This window comes from Aulonocara stuartgranti (genome assembly GCF_965226115.1).
Source record: "Aulonocara stuartgranti genome assembly, chromosome: 15".
NCBI classification, from domain to species: domain Eukaryota; kingdom Metazoa; phylum Chordata; class Actinopteri; order Cichliformes; family Cichlidae; genus Aulonocara; species Aulonocara stuartgranti.
Genome location: NC_138951.1, coordinates 33,385,696 through 33,403,190, shown reverse-complemented (window position 1 = coordinate 33,403,190; position 17,495 = coordinate 33,385,696). Strand labels below are relative to the sequence as shown.

At 40.3% G+C, this 17,495-nt stretch overlaps 2 protein-coding genes across 3 annotated transcripts in view; both read right to left on the bottom strand.

Annotated features, from left to right (window-relative positions):
• Window positions 1–6,997: 6,997 nt before the first annotated feature.
• lyrm2 (LYR motif containing 2) lies at window positions 6,998–9,564 on the bottom strand. Its single transcript, XM_082507091.1, has 3 exons — window positions 9,466–9,564; window positions 7,450–7,590; window positions 6,998–7,269 (listed from the first exon to the last, which is right to left on the bottom strand). Exons 1-3 carry the CDS (start codon window positions 9,508–9,510, stop codon window positions 7,189–7,191), a joined length of 267 nt encoding a protein of 88 aa, XP_082363217.1. The 5' UTR covers window positions 9,511–9,564; the 3' UTR covers window positions 6,998–7,188.
• A 1,472-nt stretch (window positions 9,565–11,036) lies between these two features.
• Window positions 11,037–17,495, bottom strand: part of mdn1 (midasin AAA ATPase 1) — a 62,748-nt gene continuing 56,289 nt past the window's right edge. For both annotated transcript variants that reach the window (XM_082505280.1, XM_082505279.1), the window contains exons 91-102: window positions 17,014–17,115; window positions 16,735–16,933; window positions 16,458–16,628; window positions 16,193–16,350; window positions 15,797–15,892; window positions 15,253–15,368; window positions 14,951–15,125; window positions 14,679–14,752; window positions 14,408–14,522; window positions 13,124–13,190; window positions 12,127–12,269; window positions 11,037–12,044 (exon numbers count right to left, since the gene is read on the bottom strand). In XM_082505280.1, coding sequence (XP_082361406.1) covers window positions 11,859–12,044; window positions 12,127–12,269; window positions 13,124–13,190; window positions 14,408–14,522; window positions 14,679–14,752; window positions 14,951–15,125; window positions 15,253–15,368; window positions 15,797–15,892; window positions 16,193–16,350; window positions 16,458–16,628; window positions 16,735–16,933; window positions 17,014–17,115 — 1,602 coding nt within the window. In that variant the 3' untranslated portion in view covers window positions 11,037–11,858. The remainder of the gene's footprint in view (window positions 12,045–12,126; window positions 12,270–13,123; window positions 13,191–14,407; window positions 14,523–14,678; window positions 14,753–14,950; window positions 15,126–15,252; window positions 15,369–15,796; window positions 15,893–16,192; window positions 16,351–16,457; window positions 16,629–16,734; window positions 16,934–17,013; window positions 17,116–17,495) is intronic.

Genomic DNA, 17,495 nt, shown 5'->3' with positions numbered 1-17,495 from the left:
AAGACAATGTTGGATAACACCTCCCACCCACTCCATGACATGCTGGTCAGTCACAGGAGCACGTTCAGTGAGAGACTGAGATTACCGAAAAGCACCACTGAACGACACAGGAAATCTTTCCTGCCTGTGGCCATCTCCCTGTACAACGCATCCACTTAACACACTGGTTACTGCTACAACTACACGTTTCTTTTCCAGCTATTTAGTGACTTATGTATGTATATATATGTATATATTGTACTATTCTTAGTTAGCGTATTGTCTGTTTTGTCTTAATGTTGGTTTATGTTGGTTTATAATGGAGCACTGTAACAAAAAATAATTTCCCCCAGGGATCAATAAAGTATTCTGATTCTGATTCTGAGGCTGAAAATACTTATTGTGTGGATGCTTTAAGTATTTGTGCTAAAACATAGTATTAATTTAAAATGACAATATTCATAGTTCATCACAGTGTCTCTGGTAAATCACAGTATTTCTGCTATGTTGTACTATTTTTCTAAATCATAGTGTTTCTGTAATGTTTAAGTATTTTTGGCTAAATATATTCTTTCTGTTATCTTATACTATTTCTCCTAAATTCTTGTATTTTTGAGAAGTTATCATGTTTCTGGTAAGTTACAATATTTCTGCTAAGTTCTCCTATGCTATTGTACTTCTGCCAAGTAGTCAAAGGAGCTTGGAAAGAAAAGCGTCTGGACTTCTTTAAGTTGCTTGAAGACGTTTCACCTCTCATCCGAGAAGCTTCTTCAGTTCTAAGGTCAAATGGTGGAGAGTCCCAGATATAAACCTAGTGGTAGTGACCCCCCACAGAGGGACAAAAGGACCCCCTGATGATCCTCTAATCGCCTGAGCCAAGGTGTGAAACTGGGCGTGGGTCCCAATCAGCCAGAGTTTCGGGTGTGTTCATTGTGAAACCTGGCCCCACCTTATCATGCGAATTCCTGAGGTCAGATGGCCCAGGATGTGAGTGGGCGTTAAGGCGTCTGGGAAGGGAACTCAAAACTGGATTATAGATGGCAGAGAGTTGGTGTCGTAAACCCCCGCCTCTGTTCAAAGATGGTCGCTCACAGTGGACATAGATAGCTTCTTTCACTCCTCTTTCAAACCATCTGTCCTCTCTGTCCAAAATGTGAACATTGGCATCCTCGAAAGAGTGACCTTTATCCTTTAGATGCAGATGGACAGCTGAGTCTTGTCCTGTGGAGGTGGCTCTTCTGTGTTGTGCCATGAGCTTATGAAGTGGCTGTTTGGTCTCTCCAATGTAGAGGTCTGAGCATTCCTCGCTGCACTGTACAGCATACACCACATTGTTAAGTCTGTGTTTTGGCGTTTTGTCTTTCGGGTGAACCAGTTTCTGTCTGAGTGTGTTGCTGGGTCTGAAATACACTGGGATGTCATGCTTGGAGAAAACTCTCCTGAGTTTCTCTGATACACCGGCTACATAGGGGATGACAATGTTGTTGCGTCTGTCCTCCCTCGCTGGTGTCTGGTCACCAGACACCAGCGAGGGAGGTGAAACGTCTTCAAGCAACTTAAAGAAGTCCAGACGCTTTTCTTTCCAAGCTCCTTTGACTACGATGACCTGGATGACTGAGAACCTTCACAGACATTCTGCCAAGTATTATGTTTACTCTAAGATATTGCAGTTCTGCTAAGTTATTCAATATTAGCAAAGTTCCTTTGCTTCTTCAAAGTTTTTACAATTTCTGCAACTTTTCAGCTTTTTCAGCTAGTTTTTGCAGACAGCTTCAGCTTTAAAGCATCCACACTGCATTTTCGCAGGAAATGCAAATTTTTCCAGTTTATTTTATTTTTCTTTGTGAGGCTGAAAATACTTTTAAGTTTGCCCATCATTACTGAACATGAGGTCTCCAGTTGGTGCAGTTCAGCTGTTTTCAGTTAAGTTTACAAAGAATGGACAAACCTCACTGTGTTTATGTTGAACCATTTTTGCACTGCATTTTTTGATACCTACAGCTCCTAAATGGTCTGAGCCACAGTTTAATGTTGGCACTGCTAAAAGTAAAGTTTCTACCCATTTCAATGGCAAAAATAAATATACTTTTCAAAAGTTTTAACACACTGTATGTGGTGTTTTGTGATCCACTGCTTCTTCCTAGTGATACTACGTACAATGATTTGTGATTTATAACACTGCTGCATCAACCCCAAAATGATGTGTTTGCATTTATAGAGGTTTGAAACAATATAAATAGATTAAAACAGACAGATAAAAAGTGACACATAAAACAAACATTGTTAATTTCTAATTTAGTTTCATTCATTTCATCATTAACTTGCACTCGCACTACTACACTGCCATTTTACGTTCAGGCCATTAGGTGGCACAGTGCACTTGTGGCAGGATAGTGCTAACATGTAAACAAGATAAAAGACTGGCATCCTTGCTGGTATCCAGTTAGGGAAGCAACACATTCATAAGAGAATTCTGAGTAAAACCAAAGTTAGTTAAAGTAACTAGTTACTACAAGTAACGAGAAAGGAACGAGTAACCTTTGATAGAAATAACTACTAATGTAACTAAGTTACTAATTTAAAGTAACTTACCCAACACTGTGCACATGTATTTTTATTTTCTTTTGTGCACTTGTCTCAAAATTTCAACAAATTTAAGCAAACTTTGTGTGGAAACAGTGATTGAAAGCCTCAGCTGTGATGCAAGAAACTCAATAACAGTTAAAGGTTTGCACACACCTTTTAAAATCACCACATAAGTGAAGAGATAAAGAGAGAAGCACCCCCAAAATGAATCAAAGCACCCTCAAAGATTTCTTACTTTTTTTTGACAATACAGTACTTGGTTGAGACGTAACATTTTAACGACAAAAGTATACAACCCCCCCCCCCCCCCCCCCCAAAAAAAAACAAAAAAAAAAAAAAAAAAACCCAAAAAAAACAACTTTCCAGCTCTCTAGCACCCTTGCTGCCAGACCGATGGTGGCTAAGAGGCAGCGGAGCGGAGGTGTAAGTGTCTGGCTTAAAACAAGACATATTAGTTGCATTTAACCTTCAGTTACTCTTTATATAGTTAGGTAGGCATCAGGCCATGTTTCTTTTTAGCTGAAAAACATTACACCCAGATAATCTGCAGTCTCGAAAACCTTTCCATCGATGTTTGCTACCCTACAATCCGTCCTGCTCTGTAGTAAAATCAGCGACATTTGACCATAATTTTTCATCTAATTGAATCTATTTGTGTATGATTGTCAGTCCAAAGAGGGTAATATGAGGAGAAAGTACAAGGTCAGGAAGAACCAGGTAAGAAAACAGACAGGGAACAGTGACAGGCACAACAGCAACTGTTAAACTGACAAAGAGGAAAAAAAACCTGATTTTACTCACACAATCTGAAAGTTGTGTTCTCCCGATATTAAAGCTGATATACAGAATCTGCAAAACAAACTGGGTTGAAACATTTCTGACCCTCTTTAACAACATTCCAACATAACATTATCATTGATTGGGGAGATTAAAATTAATGATATATTTTTATGTGGTTCAGCCACAACTTTACTAAAACCTCAGCCAGTAATAGGTAGGCCAACTTTTGGACCGTCCAGTTGTCTGTATGACTGCCGCAGTACGTACATCACATTTGAGCACTATCAGAAAGAGCCAAACAGCCCTGGTGGAGTGAGGAGCTGTAAAGAGAAGCAGAGTGCACTGTTTATATTCTAAAAATGTTTTAAGCTGGTTTCAAAGATTCTGTACTGCAGCTTTAAATGTTTTCCAAAAGCACGCATACACTTATCAGTGTTTCTCAAACTTTTTACAGTGTGTACCACCTGAGAAAAATGTCAAGCTCTCCCAAGGACCACTATGAATGTATGAAACTCATAAATCTTACAACACAAAATTAGTATTATTAAATTAATAAAATTAGTATGTGCAGTAAAGTTTTTTTTCATACATTATATACATTCTACCACAGGCAAAGTTGCCTCCATCTTTATAGTTTTTTATTAATATTTTGTAATAATTTATTCTGTTTTGGGAGTGTTTTTTTTATGTATCTGTATTATACTGTTTACTTTTTACTCACTATTGGCGTCATTCATTGTCATGTTTTGTGACGAGGACCCAGGCACGGAGAGACTTGATGAATTTAAGAATCGTGAGTGTTAATTTAAACATTGATCTAGGGATTTCCACCCATTTAACACGTTATTCTATTATATTTTATTTTTTATTTTATACATTTGATTTTGTGATGTGATGTGAGCGCAGGTGCAACCCAACAGGCCCCAAACATTCCTGGCAGCAAGTAAAAATGAAATATAAAAATATAGTCCAAACAGGTAAGGTGTAATTGTATTATGAGCCATAGTGCTTGGTCTGTTTGTAAATCAATTGCAGTTAGAGGCTACATTAATTTTCTTTCTGTAAGCACTTATTGAAATTATCTGAGCACATTACAAGTACATATTTGCTTACTCTGTATGCTCAAATGTGACCCGTTATGGCCAACAGAAAAAAAGCGGAGGTCCGAAAAACAGGTGGGGGTCCTCCACCACCACCACTCACAGAGGCTGAGCAGTTGGCTTCCACATTTGTGATAATGTTGGCAGCATCACATATGATCTTCACAGTGCAGAGAACACAAATTAGCATCCATTACTATAATGAAATAATTTGTTAGTTTGAAATGCTACAGGGAACTATGTACCTGTACATTAATGCTGTGGAAAGACTTCCTGTTCACATAGTCTCCTTCATTTACTGAAGGAGCAATGATTGGAATGTGAGTGCCATCTGTACAGCCAATCACGCCTGGGAACCGTGAGAATAAATGTAAAATTTAAGTAGTAGTTCAAGTATCACCACATCATGAATTAAGTTTCGTTCATCCTGCTACCTGCAATTTTGTGGCATCCCTCTTTGATAAATCTTGTGGGTCTGTGACCGGGGAACACCACAGACGAGTACAGGAGACGTTTCAGTGCAACTGTAACATTCCTGACTGCCCGACAGACGGTAGCCTTGGAAACGTGCTCAGCGTCACCAATATTATACAGAAAGCTCCCGTTTGCAAAAAAGCGAAGTGCGATACAAATAATATGTACAGAACTGAGAGGATGTCCGCGATGTGTCACATGAGCAATATTAGGCCTGAGGATGTTCTTCAAATAAATTATAGATTGTGCTGAAAAACGGTAACGTTCACACAGGAAATCATCAGGAAATGATAAAATGTCCGAACGCGCTCTAATCACTCTCTCCCGGCGGAGAGAATTTGGGCTTCAACATCTACTGGCTCTTCAAGGAAGGAGCACGCCATGTCTGACACTTCCTACAGTCAGGTTTCTGACAAAGAGGCGGAGAAGGTCAGGGTTAGTTGAAGTAAACCTGCTAGGGGGCAGGTTAGCTTCACGGAGTGTGTTGTCATAGTAACTCGCTCAGAATTAATCTAAACTCGCTTTGTGAAACCGAAAACCCAGAGTTTTCGTTAACTCAGGGTATACTTACTCAGAGTTTGCACTAAACCGGCTTCCTGAAATAGGGCCCAGGTGTTTAAATGCACCAAGGAGACAGTCATAGAGAACTTGGGACAACTGGAGACATTTAAGGATGCGGGGACTGAAAGAGACAGGGAAGAAGTCTCATCGTGACGTGTAAAGTTTATCTTGCTTGGCTGGGCAGCTCTCTGGGTGCTCAGCACCCCCAAAGCTCTGATCCTAGAATTGCCCCTGTTCTCAGGTCATCTTATTATGGCAACAGACTCTGTGAATGGTTATTTAACAAAGTTAAAATAATAATAATAAAAAACACACACATTCTGACTGAACTCTTACCTGTGTATTTCAGTGGCATAAATTGCAAGCTAGCATTTTAATTCTGATATCACCAAGCAGTTCACAAAAATGTGAAGTTGACTGCTTAACACCTGCTGCTGATTTAGAAATCAGCAGCAGGTACACACATTAACTGGAAATAGTGACAGAGGCAATGTGCCTAGTATAGTATGGAGGGGGTTGATGGATGTGCTGACACCGATTTGAAGAGTAGGTGCACTTTCTAAATATGTCTATATATTCTTACTGTTACTTTTTATGACTTCATTTAAATGCCAGAATAAGCGCTGTTAAAAATGTGTTCCATTCATATGTTCCTTATCAAGGCTGTGGGGGGGCTGGAGCCTATCCCAGCTGTCATAGGGCAAGAGGCAGGATCGCCAGTCTATCGCAGGGCTAACACAGACAGACAACCATTTGCACTTACATTCACACCGATGGGCAATTTAGAATCATTAGTTAACGTAACCCCACTAATTGCATGTCTCAGGTTTGTGGGAGGAAGCCGGAGTACCCAGAGAGAACCCACAGAAACACGGGGATAACATGCAAACGCAGATGGTGGAATCGAACTCAGGACTGTGAGACGACAGTGCAGTGCGTGCCATATCAGGATGATGAGAAGATCATAGTGGCTTTACTGTTACATAAAGGTTGAAGGTTCTGTGACACTAATCTGCTCCAGAGCAGGTTAGGGACATAGCTCAAATCATCATGATTTACCCCAGAAAGAAGTGAACGAACTTTGTTGTACAGAAAATCAAAGGTTTCTGAATTTGAGAGGTTCTCTGGTCTGCAGATGCTTACATCTTTTGGAACATTAAAATCTTTAAAGATACCAGCTGACTTTGAAAAAAAAAAATCCAAAACCCTCTTTAAGACTGTCCTCTCCTGGGTTCCTGTGTACAGTGAGTGTATACTATAAGGAAAGATGCAAAGCAATACATGCTTGCTCTTTGTGGTAAAATCCAGGAATATCATGTTTTTCTATACCACCAAATCGCAATAACTGTTCCGTCATTGTAAGGTAAAGACCCTACAGTAAGTCAAAACCCCACATCGCTCCGAGTGTCCCCGTAAGGACACGTTGCCATGTTGCAGTATTACTGTCTGCTGTATCACTACAGTTGCTGTTACTCTATTTGATACCAGAAAAAATGCATTAAAAAAGGATCAAGGTGTTTGTCATTTCATACATTATTCTTTATTTAACACATGTACAGTATAAACAGTGCCAATATACACACGTGGCAGATGGGTTCAATCAGACTCTCAGGTGGTCTCGATTCCCACATTCCCACACCAAATATTATTCCTCACTAAAAACCAGTCAAATAGAGTACAAAACAGGAACTCCAGCAGCTTGCAGTCATTAACTGTGGGCCAACGCCAGAGACTTCTGCAGCTCCGCCAGGTGATTGGAAGCTTGTGTGATCATCATACGGATTGCATCCTGAACTGACCAGACAGACACATTAAATAACACAGTTTGAACATTTAGTCCAAGAGGGGAAAAACTGAGATGCTGCTAAGTGTTTATTTTCTTTTACCTATATCTAACTTCTGATCTGATGACACAATGACTTTTAGTGGACCTGGTAAAACAAAAGTGAAAAAAACAACAACTGTGTACCTCATGTGTGACATTCTTGTTCCTATGGAATTCCTCTCTGGCCCAGTCTCTCAAGAACTTCCTATCTGCCTCATCTGGCACCCGTCGTATGGTCCTCAGCATGTTTCTGTAGATCCCCAACACATTCTGCCTGTGTAAAAACTTAGCCAAACGTATGCTATTAGGGCACACAGTTTAATATATGCGGTTGTGCTAGGACCAAATCTGGCTTAATGCTTTTAGTGCCACTGTTAATAATGTTTGAAACTTATTTAAAAACATGCAGTATTGCTCTGATAATATGCACAGATTCCTTAGAGACTCTTCTAACCTAAGTATGAAACAACATACTTAAAAACAACATCCCTGCACTAAGTAACCACAAAATTTTTAAATTGTTGTTCTGCGACACATAGAAAGAAGAGGACATTTGTAATTTTCTATTGAGTAAATATTTTCATTTCTACATTGTTTTTACAGAACTCCTAAATACTATTTAAACTAATAATGGATTGGATTTATATAGCGCTTTTCAAGGCACCCAAAGCGCTTTACAATACCACTATTCATTCACTCTCACATTCACACACTGGTGGAGGCAAGCTACGGTTGCAGCCACAGCTGCCCTGGGGCAGACTGACAGAAGCGAGGCTGCCATATCGCGCCATCGGCCCCTCTGGCCAACACCAGTAGGCAAGTAGGGTAAAGTGTCTTGCCCAGGGACACAACGACCAGGACAGAGAGCCCAGGGATCGAACCGGCGACCTTCCGGTTACAGATGCGATTCCCAACCCCCTGAGCCACGGTCGCCCAACTAAGAAGACTATATAATCTCAACATTTGGTATAATTTAGATAGATGACTTTGTGCTCTTATTTTATTGGTCAGCTCTTTCTCACAAAAATATCTTGCCATCTACTCGTTTCATTTGTTTTGACAATGTCTGTATTCCTTAATGGTAGAGGTGGGAATCACCATACATCCCACGATACGATATTATCACAATACTTAACACACGATACAATATTATTGCAATTTTTAAAAATATTTTGCGATATTCAGATTCTGTACATAAAGGTAAACTTTATCAATATTCATTTTATCTAATATCAAAGTCTCGCACTCAGTCTTTCTCTCATTTCAGTCATTTTTATTGTTGTACTACAGTCTAGTCCAACTTAACTGAATGCAACCATCTGGTACAATTATAGCTATTCTGAACTATGCAATTTAAGAAAACTATGCAGCCCCTTCAGCAACTGAAGAATTTGAAAGTAAATTAAAACAAAATATAATTTTACATTAAATAAAAAAGTTTTAAACTTAATTAAAATAAAACATGTCTTAAATTAAAATAAATAAACTGTCATGTTTATTGCTGCCAAAAAAAAGTTAAACACATTTGGACAGTGAAGGAATGTCAGGATTCTTGCTCAGAAAAAGGAGCTGATCAACATGCTCTGAAGTCAGAGCACAAAAACCTTTTTGTAACAAAATATCACGATACTACACAGTATCGATTTTTCCCCCCACCCCTACTTAATGGTCTGTCCAGTGTCTGATACTGTGTGTGTTTATTCCAAAGTTCGATAACTTTTTCTTCAAGAAGGAAAAACTAAACAGAACACTAAGAACTGGGGTTATTTTTGTACAACTCTTCAGAAAAGGCCACTGATGTCACAGTATGCTATCCCAGCAAAGATTTGGACCTTTAATGACTGTTGTTTTTTCACGATGTCTTGCAGCGGCTGAAAAACAGTTTCAAAATAAAAGGTGAAAAGGTTTCTAAACAGAAGGCATAAATGTCGACTTTCCTTTTTGCCGGGGTACCCTGAACACTTTGGGCCAGAACATGACGTTCTTTTTCACCATGTTTACTAGGAGGTGACGGGCGTACATTGGGACTAGCTAGTAGTAGGGTACAGAGAACTAATAAAGCTAGTCTGTTAGCTACTCAACTTTTTTAGATTTTACACCTAACACTGCTGTAGATATTTCATATCATATATATATATATATATATATATATATATTTACCTGCTTTAAAGAAAGCGCAGCAGACGGCAACCGTGAAACGGTCATATTTACTCGGCACTTTCACAGGCGGATGTTGAAATGACGCTAATAGCGCCTCACTGTTTCTCGCCCCCTGGTGGAGCGGAGGACATAACAAGAACCAGTACCGACAGAAAGTGCTAAGTTTTATTTTTGTGGCATTTGATGGTGACCCTTTATTTCGGAGTTGCAAACGAATTAATACACACACACAATCGATTTACTATGTTTATCCTTACCCCCACTTGCCCCACAGAGAGAGGAAAAAAACTGAAATATGACCAGATGAAATATGACCAATATGTTGAAATATATAATAATTACACATACTACTAGTCATCAATTTCATGTTCTTCCAAAAGCACGTTCCAGTTTGTTTTTTTAACTGAATAATGGTTGAACAGGTCCATCCACAGTTTTAATAAACGGAAATACAAAATGTCATTAGATTATCGCCCCCTTCCGTGTCAATACACTTCCTGGCAACATATTACTTTACTATCATTATACATAATTTGTGTGCTTTATATTTTAAGATTAATTTTAAGATTAACTGTTTAACACATTAACTGTTCTTGAATTTAAGATTTCAAGATTTTTGACTACAAAAATAGTGTTAGTGTGTGGGCTGTAAAGCCTGCTTAATTATTTCAATTGTTCTTTTCTGAAGTTTACATAAAGTTTACATAAAGGTTGAAGTATGTATTTCCCCAGACTTCTAAACAGTACTTAAGGCAAAAAGTAATGCAAAAGATGGTGTGCATTACTCAGTGCAGAGATGCTCTTGACAGTTTTGCTTGTACCATTTTTGTGAGGTTTCCCAGAAATGTGCCAACAACTTGTTCCATCAGCTTGTTTGTACTCTCTGCTCATATTGCCTTCATATTAAATAATTTTTGCTTTTTAAAGAACTTATTTTAATATTGCACTCAACAACAAACAAAGCTCCCTAAAAGAAAAATGTAACTTCAAGGGCCAAATTGCATTGTACTTCTTCACGTCAATATAGTAGGGGTGACGTGGGCCGTGATAGCAATCTTAACCTCCTAAGACCCGAACTCTTCCACGGAATGCATTTTTAATTGGGAATATTGGGAATGTAAAAACAAAGAATTACCAGATTTATAAATCTGGGTACTCCGGCTTCCAGATTTATTGTTTTACCTGATTTTTGTTTCTAAGAAAAATGAGAGCCACATATGAGGATATTCGTTTAAAATTTCGATAGAAATGTAGCAGTATAATGTCCTTGTAAGTGGATATCAGGCCCTTGTAGAGCAACATTGAGTATTTTGGTCTAAATAGCCCAAAATGTGATGTCCACATATTTGGACGCCAGGTCCTAGGAGGTTAGAACAACATATTTGGGGATTTTTCTTTTTTGAAGAACTGCTCCACATATAAAATCAACAGTCTTCCATCATCTTTGATTTGTGGAATTCTCCCATAGCTCAGGATTCTTCGACTGCTGCATCTCTGTTAAAACGAGGTTCAAGGTTTGGGTGGCTCTCTTCTCTGTGGCTTTTAAAACAAGTGAGTCACAGACAGTGGGATTTTGTTCATCTCATGATTTAATAGACAGATGCAATTAACTCGTTAAATATGTATACATGTATGTCCACATTAAAGAACACACATTTCAGTACACATCATGAACATGTTTCCACAGACAGTCAGCTGTGTCACACTACAAAGGGAAGATGAACACAACTGAAGTGTTTCTAAAGCACAAAGATGGGTTCTCCCAGAGGCCTTTATAAAAAGCGGACTCTGCAGCTGCTGTGCTTCACAGTACATGACTGAAACAAACTAGTAAAAATCCTGATCTGTCACCTGCTACTTGAGGTGTGACATGAGATGCAGTGCTGTTCTTTCCAAGGCACATGTTTGAGTTCCTTTAATATCAGCTCCAGCATGCTACTGTTCAGTTTAGCCTTGAAAAAGGCTTCTATTATACAAAGCTCAGTCCTGCTGTTGTGCTCAGGGTGAAGATAATTCTTTGATCTTCATAACACTGACTAAACATTCAAACAAATGTAAAACAGGGCTATCATACAGGGACAGAGGTATTTACTGATGCTTAACTACGGTATTTCACGCACATGGAAATCACATTTTTGTTTCTGTTATTTAATTTCAGACGTGCAAGTTAAAGCAATCCTTTGTTACATGACAAAAGACACCAAATTCCCCTGATGCAGACAAAACAGCAACACTTGCTATCCAACTCGACTAGAACCTACAGTAATAATAAGAAAATAAAGGCACATTTACAGCTCAGTCTCTGATCTCTGACAGGCTAGCAGCAGACTGGCATTTTGCGGTGGCTGCTGCCCATTTCCCTCTTTCCTGTAAAAAGATGGCTCCTCATCAGCCTACTGCTCAGCCACAGTAACAAGTTCAAACCACTGCCTGAGTGCGTCGCTGAGTGTTGCTGGCAAGGCGTTGATGTCTCGCAGGATCACGTAGAAGGGAAAGGGAAACTCATCCATGTAGGAGTGGATCTCTGGCAGCTCTCCTGGCCCTTTGAAGATGGGCACCTTGATGTCTAGAATGGAATCCTGCAGCACAGTATCGAGGTTTAGTTACGATTTGAGACTTAAACTTTGGAAAATACCCAACAATCACATTCTGGTCTCGTACCCGGGAGTTCGGATTGTCCAGCACCATGAAGATGATGAAGATACCAGCGCTGCGTGCTGCACGCACAGCGGCCATTACCCGCTCCTTTCCCTCCAGGAAGAGCCCCCGACCATCAGACACGATCACAAGCAGCTGGGCTGTCTCTATGGAGGGATATCACAGATCAGTTTAAGACTGGACATCTGGTGAGTATGAATGAGCCACAGGCTCCTCTTTAGTTCATGACTATGACAGACTCCACCTCTTTGTCTAAAGAGAACAAACAGCATCTGTCTATCAGACGTTCTTCTTCATTGACACAAATTCCACCTGAGACTCATTCAGAGAAGCTGAACTATCCTTATGTAGAAGTTACAGTTTTCTCTGGGTACCACTGGTTAATATAATATAATGATGATCAAAATTTCAGCTTTAAAGGGGGGGGGAATTGTTGGTCACGTGTAATCAGAGGCTCCACATGAAAACCTCAAGAATGTTTATTTAAAAAAATGCTGCTCATGTAGGACTACAGTGAGTATTTTATGACAGCTGCACACTCATGGCCTCCACAGAGGCCACAGTCCTGCACGTAATAGTCCTTTAAGCCCACAACAGAGCATCTCAATACTGAACTAAGTGGCTAAACTACTTCCTATTGCTCTTCTAATTGGTTGAATCTCAGAGAACCTAAATGTGAACTGGATCACACCTACTCAGCAGGACAGTAGAACTTTTGTTTTCAAGCGCTCGTACACAGTAACTGCAGCTGGCTGTTAGGTGCATTAGGCATGGATATTGATAATAAAAAATGAACAAAACTATAAAACATTTAACACATTTGGTTGTATACATACTTGTACAATATAAACACTTCACGTGTCACATTCATGTGACAATCCCATGACTGTTAGGGTTCATTATATATTCTAATCTGCATACTGCCTGCAACCTTTTTGTTTTCTCAGGTGTTTGATCTAGTGTGAGGTCCAGTAAGCTGAGGAGCAGAATGAGGAGTCACCTGAGTTCATAGATCCTGGAATCTGCTGCCGTGCTGCCAGAAACATTTTAACTGAGGTCTCCAAAAACTGTAAATGACAGAGAGAGAATGAATGCAGCAGCACAGCAACATGTTCAGCACATGTCATCATGTTTAAGCAGAAGCTACAGTATGAGCACATTCAGAGCTGTGCTCAGGGGCGTGCCGATGATCACGCACACATTATAATAGCTCACTGAAGGCAAGTCGCTGACTTTGTACCAGTCATCAGTAATGTAATGCAAACATAATATTTATATGCCTGTAAATAAATATTACATTTCTATCATCCCAGCTGTATATGACTGTAATTCAGAGCCATGTTACTTTGTGATTCTTGTTCTAGAGCAGCACCACACCCATGGGAAGAGCTGCTGCTCTGAGATCATGTCGCTCCGAATGAAATCGTTAGCCTTTGCTAAAGAAGTTTCCTTTGACATTTACACCAAAATGCAGGCAAGCAGAAAAAAAACCCTCAAATACTTCTACTCACTCTAATATACAGAGAAGTTTCCACAGTACAATCAGTTCTGTCTTATCTATTTTATATTCTTGCTCTTAAAGAAACCAGCCTTTGTTTCCTTTTGAGTTTGCCTCATAAACCGCTGGACTGGACTGACATTTAGATTTGAGTGCTTTAGAGGTGCAAGGGCAGACTGACTACTTAAAGTGTGTTAGGCTACAAGACTTCACAACCATTTCCAATTTAGAATAACAAATTAACCTAACATGCATGTCTTTGGACTTAGGAGAAAACACACTTTTCCTGGTGACCCTGAACCTTTCCTCAGTTATGCTGCTGGGGTCTTCTTCACTCTCCATGTGTTTATACAGCACTTTGCATTTGTTCATTCGTTATTATTCATCTCTGGCTCTCCTCCACAGCGTGTCGGCCACAGCAGACTTCTCTCTGAGCCTGGTTGTGTCAGAGATTTCTTCCCACTGTTGCCAAAGTGCTTGTTCATACGGGTCATATGATTGTTCGGGTTTTTTCTGTATGTATGATTGTAGGGTCCACCTTACAATATAAAGTGGCTTGAGGTGACTGTTGTTGTGATTTGGTGTTATATAAATAAAACAGAATTTAACTGAACTGAACTCTGTACCATTCTATTTATTGTTAGATGAACTGGCTCTCTGTAGCTTTCTGTTATCATATTGCATTACTGTGTCTTACTTTCCTCATATAAGCATTGAAAAGATTTTTAAAGTATAATTATTTGTTCTTTTGTGTGATGATTCAGATAGCTGGAGGAGGATTCCCACCTGTGCTATTCTGGTCTTCTTCTGCTGGAACTGACAGAGCCTGAGAATCCGAGCCCCAGACTCGTCATTAAACTGATGCTGGAAGGGATGCAGCAGCTGCACCTGCTCCCCAAAGCTGCATACAAGAGCAAAAGTTCATTTATTTTAATGATGACATCACAACTGTACAGTACATGAAGCCATATTCACGCTGGTTCGTTTTTTTGGTTTTAGATCATATCACACAGCTATTAAAATTAAATCACAACATACAGAAAGATGAAGCTCTTACCTACAGACAGACACCTGGCCTACCTCCAGCAGAGTGAGGGCATTGATAATCACTGCCAGGGATTCAAATGCCAGCTGTGCATGGACGCAGACACACAAACACACATGCAAGTTTTAATTAATGCAAACTTTAGATAAGATATGGGAAGCAAAAGTTGGGCATTATAGGGAAATGGCACATGAAAAACCATCAGTTAATAATAAGCACTAAATACACCGTTACTATTACTGATCGTTTCTGATCGGCATCTGATTGTAACTGGAGCCTCGAACCTGTTTAGAGTGGTTGTCCACCATGCTGGAGGAGTCGTCCACAGCCAGGCAGATCTGGTACTCTCTCTTGCTGGGCTTCGTCCGCCTTAACCAGATCTTGTCTTTGCGAAACTGACTGGCGATATAAGGGATCACCTTCCTCATGTTCAGACGCTTTCCTGTTCGGTAATCACCCCTGAGGACACGCACATATAAAGACACAAATATACAGTTGATACACACACACAGCATCAGCTCACATTAACAGTGGACCAGTTTCACCACAGCAGAGAGAATCAAGATTTCCTGTGTGCTTTACTGACTTTAGTTTGGCGGCCTGTGTGGGCTCCAAGATGAGACGGAGCTGCTCGCACAGCTGCTGAGAGAGAGCCGAGGTCAGAGTTTGGTACTGCTGCCACATGGAAGCCGCTACAGTCTCCTGAAACACAGCAACAGTTGCAGTTAATCACAGGAAAGAACCACGTTTTTCCTGTAAGCCATCACTCTGAGACGCTTTTCTTTTTTTTTATTATATAAAACACAAATGGGACACATTTAACTATTCCACCGTCTCCTGAGTGAAGCTTTGTGTTTTAGAAAATACATCAAATATATTCCCAACTTTCACATGATCCTCGTTATGTTCACAAGGACAGCATTTTTATTCAGATTTCCTTTATTTAAACATATTTGAATCTGCAGTGTGTTTGTGTCAGCATTCTTCAACAAATGCAACAAAAACGTATAAAAGACAAAACTTCTCAAGTCTCTTCTTCAGTTAACTGAAGAATAGCAGTGCAAGTCACACTTTCCTACGTGACAGCCACAGTTGAACATGTTTGGTTGAGTCTCCCGGGTCACCCTCACCTCCTCCTGAGTCCCCGGGGCCAGTTTGTGCCAGGCCTCCAGCTGCAGCTCCATCTCCCTCCTTGTTTCTTCTGGGTCTCTCCTCTGTGCTTTCTCCTGGCACATAAGCGCACACACAGACATACAGAGTTATCTTCACGTGTGTAACATTAAACTGATATGAACTGATGTGGAACTGAAGGCTTTGTGACTTTTTTAAATGTAATTAACTCTTTATGGCAGTCAGTGTACGAAAATCACAAGTGTAATGTGGCCTACACTTATTTACATCACTGTAAATCATCTCTTTGTCCACATTACTCAGTTATATGTAACAATAATCAATAATTAACAGTAATTTCAAATACGTTCACTTCTACAACACTTGACAGCAACTCCTTAGAGCGTACTGTGTACCTGCGCAGAGTCCAGAAGCAGCTCAGGAACAACATGAATTGTAGAGTCTGTGCTTCTGCTTGCTCGCTCTTCTTCTTCGGCTTGTTGTTTTTCTTTCCACCTCTCGTCCTCCTGCTCCTCTCCCTGCCTCTGGACCTCCATCTCTCCAGGGTCTACACCTGCAGTACAACAACACTAGTCAAGAGATGCTTCACATCTGAGAAGTTTAAAAATTGTTGAAATGAGAAAAAAAAAAAACGAGCAGGAGAAGAAGAGAATTTGACACCTGTCTGGGAAGCCTTTGAGGAGTCCAGCTGTTCAGGCTTCAGCTCCTGGACCTCAGCCGCTTGCAGATCAACCTCCTGGTCCTCTGTCTCCATGGACAAATCCTCTTCTTTGTCATCTTCATCCTGGCCCCGAGGCCCTGCTGTGCTCTCCTGCTCTGCACTGGCCACATCTAGGTGCAGTCACACCAACAAACAACAGTTATGTACTTGCTTTGAAAGGCTTAGTTTAAACTCCAGCCAAACCATCACAGACTCAGCTTCCAGGTGATCACCTACCATATGTCTGAGTGTCATAGTTCTGGTCTCCGTGCTTAATGTGCTCGTACAGGTCTGACACCTGCTGGGTGTCGCTCTGCCTGTTGTTCTCGAGGCTCTCTTTGCTTCTTTCGACTGTGCGCAGGCGCTTGTTGACTGGCTTGTTGTAGTCGCCTATAGAGCGTTCACTATCTGCTTGGCCAGGTTTCCTCTTCAAGCTCTGGAAAGGAAAAAAAAACTTAATTAAGAGGAATAAAGGGACACCGAACAGCAGCGGTGAGGCAGAGAATTTTGCCACACCTGAGTCTGACTCTGAGTTTGTCTGTGTGAAGCCATTGTTGCTGTCAGCTTTGACTGGTGGCCCTCAGACTGGCTGGCGTCAGCTGCTCCACTGCCATGCTCCTGTAAAACCATAATAGCATAAATATAGATACAAAAATCATGGCAGACATATTTTATACATGTGTACAAAAACCAAACCCAGCTAAAGTTTGGTGTGGAGGGCTTCACCGCTCTGTGAAAGTAACCAAGCAATTTTTTTGGATGCCATCATCTACTGTAAATTGCTATACAAAACAGTGACACTTTTTCATCTATACACCTTCAGGACAATTTCTGAAACCATTAGCAGTTAATAATGTTTTTCACAAGTGCAAGTAAAACTCTACATCTAGGATCTATATTCTATATCTAGAAAGAGAAATTTGGACCTCTTCAGCGCAGCCATGGAGAGGGAGAAGCTTTCAAAATGCCCTTACCCACAACCCCACCAGGTGCCAGGA

Excerpts from the sequence above, each read along its gene's own strand:
- lyrm2 (XM_082507091.1), bottom strand. The coding sequence starts at position 9,510 with ATGACCGTTTCACGGTTGCCGTCTGCTGCGCTTTCTTTAAAGCAG. Across the intron at positions 7,591-9,465 it reads CTGCGCTTTCTTTAAAGCAG|TTTTTACACAGGCAGAATGT; the intron begins GTAAATATATAT and ends CGTTTGGCTAAG. Across the intron at positions 7,270-7,449 it reads ACAAGAATGTCACACATGAG|GATGCAATCCGTATGATGAT; the intron begins GTACACAGTTGT and ends TGGTCAGTTCAG.